The sequence below is a fragment of the Gymnoscopelus microlampas genome (genome assembly GCF_963454915.1).
Source record: "Gymnoscopelus microlampas genome assembly, chromosome: 5".
In the NCBI taxonomy this organism is placed as follows: domain Eukaryota; kingdom Metazoa; phylum Chordata; class Actinopteri; order Myctophiformes; family Myctophidae; genus Gymnoscopelus; species Gymnoscopelus microlampas.
Genome location: NC_139942.1, coordinates 49,613,649 through 49,622,594, shown reverse-complemented (window position 1 = coordinate 49,622,594; position 8,946 = coordinate 49,613,649). Strand labels below are relative to the sequence as shown.

Genomic DNA, 8,946 nt, shown 5'->3' with positions numbered 1-8,946 from the left:
AGAAAATAGGGTTAAAGTGGTTAAAATGATTGTGACGGTATATATTAATGAATTTAGCTGGGATCCACCACTTCAAGGACCCCTGGGGGTCCCCGGACCCCACTTTGAGAACCACTGTTGTAGAATTGATTTGCGCTTTTGGACACAGTATAGCACATCGGTGGTGAACCAACGCGGCCTCGATACAATATGTTTTGCTATTTTATGCTGCACTAAGCCGTAATGTCCGCACACACTCATATGGAGTATTATATACATTCATACGTGTGTGTGTGTGTGTGTGTGTGTGTGTGTGTGTGTGTGTGTGTGTGTGTGTGTGTGTGTGTGTGTGTGTGTGTGTGTGTGTGTGTGTGTGTGTGTGTGTGTGTGTGTGTGTGTGTGTGTGTGTGTGTGTGTGACTTTCCCTTTCCCCGTGCACACATCGAACCAGAAGTCTAGTCCTAAAACATACTTTTATAAAGCATTTATAAAGTCTTCTGTTAACAGTTTTATAGGATTTAATTAATTTATGAATTAATATATTTGATTCATAATAAATAAAGCTAAGTTTTGTGTCATAAACTACTAATCTGAAAGGCCGACCACTTCAGTTCAGCATGTGCGCTGTCCTTGGTGCTGAATCCGCTGTACTTTTACAGTATGGTTTCGCTTTTGTTATTCATCATCGCGGTGAATGTTGGAAATGTTTCCTTGTACTATCATTATTATGAATTCATTTGTATTAGCATGTAGGCTATTAGCCCCTACAGGCTGCTATGTATATGAAGTAGTAAGCTAAATGGTTGGAAAGTCAATAAAGTGCACGCAGGGCAGGGAGCAGCAGCTTACCAGCCAGCCGGAGCGCAGACATCCTCTGGAACTCGGGCTCCTGCAGCCACTTCCACATCCTCCTGAACGTCTCCCGGCCGGACTTGAGTTTACTCCAGGGCTTGGGGTTGCGTAGCAGGTCCGACAGGGTTCCCTGGGACCGGCACAAGATCCGCTGGGCGAATATGGCCTGGGGGATGGAGTAGCGCTTTAGCTCCGCCGTTATCCTCTGAGCCACCTCCTTCGTGTTGATCTCCTCCGCCTGGACGCCCGACCCCGCTCCCTGGCCGGCCCCGGGGCCGTGCCGGTCCCTGTCCCCCAGCATCACCGCTCCGTTGGCCTGGGAGTGCAGGTGCCCGTGGTGGTGGTGGTGGTGCATGCCGTTGAGGTTGGAGATCATGCCGTGGCCGTGGCCGCCTAAACTCCTGGCCAGGTGCTCCTGGTCGCTCCTGGACAGCATGGAGGCGTGCGACTCGAACCCCGACACGGGCGACAGCATCTTGGTGTCGGTGGAGAGGTGCGCGCTCGGACCGTAGGCCGAGAGCGACTGCTGGGAATTGTGCAAAGAGCCGAGCCCGTTGGACAGCGGGGAGAGCGAGCCGTGACCCATGCCCGACACCGACATCTCCTTGGGGTAGTGGCCGTACAGGTTGCCCATGGAGGCGAGCCCCCCGCGGGGGTCGTCCCGCATCAGCGTGAAGCTGCCGCTCACGTTCCCCGCGGACAGCCGCTGGTGAGCGGCGGCGGCGGCGTGGTGATGCGAGTGCGGGTGCGGGTGGTGGAACTTGTCCGACACGGTGGATATGGGAGGTAGGTGCTGCAGCGGGGTCAGCGTGGTGTACGTGTTGCTCAGGCTCATGCCGGACTCGCACATGCTGATGCCCGGGTGCAGGTGGCCGGACAGCGCGGCGGCCGCCGGGTCGGTGCGGTAGTCCGCGCCGGAGCCCTCCAGGATGGAAGCCATGCTGGACACCATGGCCGACCGCGCGCCCGACGCGTGCGACACCAGGTTCCGGTGCGAGGAGCCGCCGCCGACGCCGGAGGACGGAGGCGGGGAGCTCATCAGGTCCCCCGCCTGGTGGTGGAGGTTTCCCAGGTTCTCCATGGTGAGTTCCATAGCTAAAAAATATATCTCCCACCCTCCTCCCCACCCTCTCTCTCTCCCCTCGGTCTCTCCCTGCTGTCCTGGTGTCTCTCACTCACCGCGCAGGGACTCCTGTAGCCCGCCCGGTGCGATAAATATTACCAAACGATTTTTTTTTTTAAAGCCAATCCATTGATTACGATTCTCCGCTCAATCCAGCATGGGTTTAGATAAAGTTTTCTTGTTCCAGGGCGGTAGGTAGGAGCCGTCTATCTCCGCTGCTGTCTGTGTGGATGTAGCAGCAGCGCTCTGTATCTCATCTCCTGGCCAACAGCCTCACACTGAAAGGCTCAGCCTGGCGGAGGCGCGTGTCAGGAGACGCGGCGTGACCGCGCCTCTCTCTGTGTTTAAAATGTGGGGCGGGTGCGAGCGGGACATTTTCATGACATTTTCTCCCTCACTGTGGGTGTGTATGTGGGGCGGGGGGGATTTAAATCACAGGCCCGTTGTCTGTAAAGTATAAGCGTGTAATATTTGATACCTAATATGCCTTTAATATCAAATATAGGCCTACATGATGTATCGTATTGGATGTTCACAATACAAAGTCACGGCGAGAGAATTATCTTATTGACTGGGATGCCAAATATCAGCTGATGTGTAAAGTGGGGAGAAAGTGTTTTGCTCAGTCATTTTTTTTATTGACAACCCGTTTAAAATAAATTGAACAAATGTAGCCTAAAATATTTCCTATCCTTAAAATCCAATAAGAACTATAATTAGCCTATCAGGACACCAATTAATTAGTAAAGCCCCAAATGCCCATTATCTTGATGTCAGCATGTGATTTGGAGTCATGGTCTTTGTAAATACGTCTATTTCTCATGTTTTTTTGTTTGTTATTTAACGAGATGAGAAACTCATGAGATTAGAATGCGTAAACTAAGTTTGAGAAGGTTTATAGACTGGTCAAATGTTCCCTTATGTGCTTGCGTGTCTGTCTCTCTCTCTCTCTCTCTCTCTCTCTCTCTCTCTCTCTCTCTCTCTTTCTCCCACTCGCCCCCCCCCCTCTCTCTCTCTCTCTCTCTCTCTCTCTCTCTCTCTCTCTTTCTCCCATGCACTCGCCCCCCCCCCTCTCTCTCTCTCTCTCTCTCCTATGACAGACAGACAGACAAACAGAATAATTTCAACCATTCCCACTTATTTAAATCTCGCTCTGCACACACAAGAAGACTTAGCCTCTCTATAGCTAGAATGTAGCTCCCATGCAGATAAACTTTGTTTTCCCACGGACTGTATGGTTTTGCATTCATGCGCTTATAGTGATAAACCGGGTCGATGTATCGACTGACAGAGATTAATGACGTGACGGGACTGGTTAGGAGGTTGGAGGGTGAGGGAGGTCATGGAGTTAGGATCCTAGGAGGCAGGAAGCACACTTCCTTTCTTCATGTGAGGAGGAAGTTCAATTCTGAGTTCACACTCAGTGTGAATGTAAAGGCTGAACCACAATACTTGTTTATTTTATATAGCTCTAGCTGTCTATCTTTTTATCATTGTATCCCCATAAAACAAAACATTGAAGAGAAAATAATAATAAATAAATAAAAGGGGGTGTTTGTTGACAACTAACAGGTGGGCCTATAGGCCTAACCTAAGTAGGCTACATAACGTCAAAAATGGAATTATTCGTTGCAGTATTAAAAAAAAAATCCAAAATTGAATGAGCTATGATTTAAATATCGTGCAATTAATTTAAGTAATTTTAGCATCAAAGTTAATAACGCAAGTATTAGGCTATTTATGGTTTCCAACATAAATATATGATATTAATAATACTACTACTACTACTACTAATAATATACTATAGGTCTAGAGATTAATTTCAGTTATTAATGTGTTATTCCTTAATCTTTCTTCTGACTGTACCCAGTAAGTTTCCCATATAAGGGGAATAGATGAGGTTAGCAGACCGGTCCAGAGGTAGTGCTGGCCAGGCACCACGCATCGGCAGCGCCGCTGTATTGACGCAGGTGATTGATGCCTGCATCATTTGCTGTGTTCACATCACAACACATGCTGCCACGGCTGGTCCTTCTCTTATATATAGCATATTAGCATGTAGTCTTGTCTTTAACCACTTTATACCTGCATGGTGAGCCTTATAGTTTGGGATACAAGAAGAGAACATGCTTGAAGATTAGACGATTAAGGCCTAATATTTCTACGATTGCTTCATATTGCTATAAAAAACCTGTATATCCAGTCATTTTGGGCATTAACAAAAAGATTATATACATTTAAGTCTGATGATGATGTACCGTGCATGCTCAAAATCATGTATACTTTACATTAGCCTATAAGACCATTTACCAAATTATTTATTTATGCATTTTTTACATTTAGGGGAAACAAATTGCCAATTTAACAATGAGGTGCCCACTCTTCCGATTATCATATTTTGGCCAATTTGGCGTCCCTATATTTGCAAACCTACAAGTCCACAAGCATGCATTGCAATGTTGTCGACTACTTTTCGCTATTCGTAATACAACATTACAGTAATTTATTTTTTTAGCAGACGAAGTATATAGGCCTTTATAAGTGGCTATAAGTTAGTGTTTTAGCAGCCTGTGTGTGTGTGTGTGTGTGTGTGTGTGTGTGTGTGTGTGTGTGTGTGTGTGTGTGTGTGTGTGTGTGTGTGTGTGTGTGTGTGTGTGTGTGTGTGTGTGTGTGTGTGTGTGTGTGTGTGTGTGTGTGTGTGTGTGTGTGTGGGTGGGGGGGGGGGCGGTCTGTGGAGTGAGGGTCATGGAACATTATTTGATGAAAAGTAAAAGCCAAGTTTTTTATTTTTAACAGAGGAAGGGGGGTTTGGAGCACGTTCCGTTCCATCACTGATTTGGTGGAATATCGGCTTTTTGGATCGATAGCTGTGTGAAGTGAGAGGGAAAGAGAACATTCTATACAACATTAAGCTTACAGCTACAAGTGTGCATATAGACATATATAGCCTGTATACAGGTGAGGTTATTATATTCCATGTGTGAGTGAGTCTTATATAATACGCGATCCCCCGATCTGTTTTTGTATTTTGATGTCAGACTTTATTTCATTATTTTAGCCTACAATATTCTACTAAAACTATATCCACACTGTGACACTGCAACCCCCGAATGGCTATATATAAGTCTATTAAAGCATAAAAATAAAAAACAATAACTCCCAAAACTAAAATATTTTCAGTATATCCAACGCGACATAATAACCCATTATTATTAATAACACTCCATTCCTAAATGGAATTACACTTTCCTTATTTCCTTGATAAAAGCCACGTGCAGCCTATAAAATGCACATAGGCTTGGGTTTTATGCAGATTATTTATAAACTGTAAACCACACTTTTGTCCTTCATTTCTAAATTAGCCAGATGGCTGGTTCTGTGGGCTGATTATGTTTTTTCTCTAACCACACTCCTGAACCAGTCTTCAGTTAGGAAAATATTAATAAAGTATTTAAAGTATTTATTTTATTTTTTAACAAATCTATTAGGACATTGATCAGCAAACACAGGCGTTTTCGCTGGCATTGCAGGAATATTATCTATAGGCCTCTTTATAAAAAATGATCATAATAATACAACTAAAATAATATACGAACCTTCGTGACGTCCCGTATGGGTTTAATAACATCTAAACATTTATTAATCATAACAAATCAAATAAATCACACTTTCTCTGTATCCTATCAGGCCACATTTCTGAATTAAAAACTAAAAACTAAAACAGGTCTTATAATATTTGGGGCTCGCTCATAATAATAAATCGAGTAAAGTAATCCATCCATAACCAACTGTTATTTTATTTTTTTGGACAGCTGTAATTGATGCTTTGAGCTGTTTCTCTTAAGTTTAGAAATTGATCGATGGGTTCGATTTATCGATCCCTCTATCACTTCAATCTCAATCCGTTGCGTTCTGCCCTGAAAAACGGCCCCGTTTAAAGAGCCGAGAGCTCCCACAATATATATAATACGACCGACCGCTGTGTCGGGCAGAAATAAACCTTTTTATCTCCATATTCTAACTTTGTTTGTATTTTTACGTAAATTAACACACTACTTGGTCATACTACAGCTTCACACAAAAGCACCAAAAGTAGCAGATCTACAAGCTCTGCTACCTTTTGAATTTGAATCCTGAAAAGTAACTGTTTTTTTGGACATAATGAGGTGTTTGCACCCGAATGAGAACAACAGATCTGAAAGCATGCAGATGTGTGTTCTTGTCGACAAAGCGTTGACGGCCTCGCTTACCCTATTCTCAACCAGTGGGTCCGGCCGGGGACCACCAGTCCTTTAGGGGGTTCCAGGTGGTCCTCAGCTAAATGATGGAGAGTTGGTAAAATGGACCCTTTATTAGATCTTTAACTCTTGAGAGCGTAAAATGAAACCAAATGGACCCCTACGGGTCCATTTGGTTTCATTTTACGCTCTCAATAGTTAAATTATTGTTAAACATCTGCATTACTTAATTTACAAGAAGTCTTACACGATTAGACAATGTAAAATAATTGTTATTTTGATCCACGACAACAAAAATATTCTAAGTTTTGGGTCTGCGAGAGGCTAAATCTCAGGAAATGGTGGTTCCGTGGCTCAAATACTGAATTAATAATGAAACTTGAAATGAAAAGGGTTGAAAACCGCTGCCTTAGACTGAGAATTTGGCATAAAATGTAGGCATAAACTTGTAGTAGTAGACCTACTACTACACTACAGGAATGTCTGCCTGACGGCCTTTAGCCTATAGCTGTACCCTTAGGTTGTAAAATACCAGTATAACGATACTATTAGCCTTATAGCCTATATTGTATAGGCTATTATATATATATTTGTGTCTTTTAAATACCAAATTAACCAGTTAAGCCCTATCAAAAAAAATATAATAAGCCGAAATAGCGGATCTACAAGCTGATGTATGTGTTGCATTGTAGGGACACACGTTGTCAAGTAAATTGTCTATTTTTGCAGTAAACCCCTTAGTTTCGAGGCCGTATGTGTTGCTGAAGGATGCTTCAGGATGTTGCATTCTGCAACAACAATGAATAGCTGCTTAAGTTGCTCCTTTCAATTATATTGGTAATCAATACACGTGTGTAAGTCCGTTTGTTAAATTGGTTGAGCAAGCAAAAAAATAAAATAAATAAAATAACATATTTTTGACTATACATGTGTAAGGCTGCAGCCACGTTATCAAAATGATGTGATTAAAAAAAAGAAAGTTCTTGATATATATATATATATATATATATTATGGCAGTTGTTAATCACACACTCCATTCATTTGGACTGCAGCCACTTCGCTCAAATAAAAACGACAATAACACAAATAACACGTTTTTATTACAGATGTAACATTTCAAATATATAGGCTAAATAATATTTCTGATTGGCGAGCCTATATAGTATATATTAGTGCATGATGCAGCACCGCAGGCACGTTCATCAGGCAAGTTGGAGAGATTAATCTCTCATTATAATTAATGTTTGGATTTATTGAGAACATTGAATTATGTACATTTCATGACGTGTGTGTGTGTGTGTGTGTGTGTGTGTGTGTGTGTGTGTGTGTGTGTGTGTGTGTGTGTGTGTGTGTGTGTGTGTGTGTGTGTGTGTGTGTGTGTGTGTGTGTGTGTGTGTGTGTGAGAGAGAGTTGTAGACCACAGAAGTCCATTTAGTTGGCCAAATCCAGTGGAGTGAGGAAGAGGCTATGGGCTCAGATGTCAAAATGAAGAATAGTTTGATTTTACTTGCAGTTTCTTTTATTCCATTTAATTATCTCACTGAGGGGAATATTGACAAAATGGTTTTTATTATTGTCGCGTGTACCTTCGACCACCCAGAGAGTATAATGCAAGGAGACATGAAAAATGGAGGTGATTTCTCAATTAAATTGTTCACTGTTGTGTCTGTGTCTTAAATAATTATATATCATATCATACAACAGCACTGACAAATGTTTCTCTGAGCCACCGGCCACCAAGAAACAGTCAGCCCTATATTATTTCAATGTTTCATATGCCTTTATGGAACCGATTAATGTGCTGCTGCTGCAATTGGAAGAGATACAAACAAAGAAGTATCATTTTAAAAGTTTGGATTTTAAAAGTTTTGAGCAGACATTGAGTTCATACAAAACTCTTACAAACCCAAATCATCATCATAATTCTAATTCATACAGACACAGAGGAAGTTGCAAAATATCACATTATAAAGTTATTTTAATGAAATAAAAATTAAAACTTTCTGAAAATCTCTAATCTATGCCACACTTTGTAATATTTGTGAATTGAGACCTACAGTTACAACATTTTAAATACACTTATATATATAACTATAACTATATATATATTTATAATTTTCACAAAACTACAGATAATGTACCAAAACATTTTTTATTTACTCCTCAGATCCCAAAACACCAACATATATATTTTTACTGTCTTCTCTGAAAAGTAACTATTGATTTGAATTAAAGTGATAATCATGATAAACTGTAACCCATGTCACATAAGCTGTAGGTCAAGGGTAATTTCATGTTTGTGAGGAATATAAGAAATAAAAGATGTGATAAATATATATGATAACTTTTACAAGACCTTAACACACAGTGTAAAAGTCCTATATAGGGCAATGGTCTTCAACCTGTGGCCCGGGGCCCATGTAGTGGGTTGTGAAGATATTGCAATCTAAGTGTTTAGCAAAACACTTAGATTGTGTTGATAATATTGAAACAAAACATATTTGTTTTGGTATTTTTTGTTTAAAACCTTGCAAAAATGAGTTTTCATATATGCAGAATGATGAATAGAAACTTAATGTTAGTTCCATTGATCGAAGCTGCAACACGATCAATTGATTGATCATGGTCCTATAGGGAAGAGTCTTCTCTTCCCTATACTGTACAATATTCCTAATAATGCTATGGAATGTCAATAATGCAACAAGCATGTACACAAACAAAAAAAAAACACTTTCCTATTTTGTGCATGTCAA

The 8,946-nt window shown here is 41.4% G+C and overlaps 1 protein-coding gene across 1 annotated transcript in view; it reads right to left on the bottom strand.

Moving 5' to 3' along the window:
• Positions 1–1,924, bottom strand: part of onecut3b (one cut homeobox 3b) — a gene marked incomplete at both ends in the record, with an annotated part of 26,756 nt that extends 24,832 nt beyond the window's left edge. Inside the window, one exon of the mRNA XM_084056966.1 lies at positions 829–1,924. Within this exon, the coding sequence (XP_083913092.1) occupies positions 829–1,924 (1,096 nt within the window). The remainder of the gene's footprint in view (positions 1–828) is intronic.
• Positions 1,925–8,946: the final 7,022 nt, after the last annotated feature.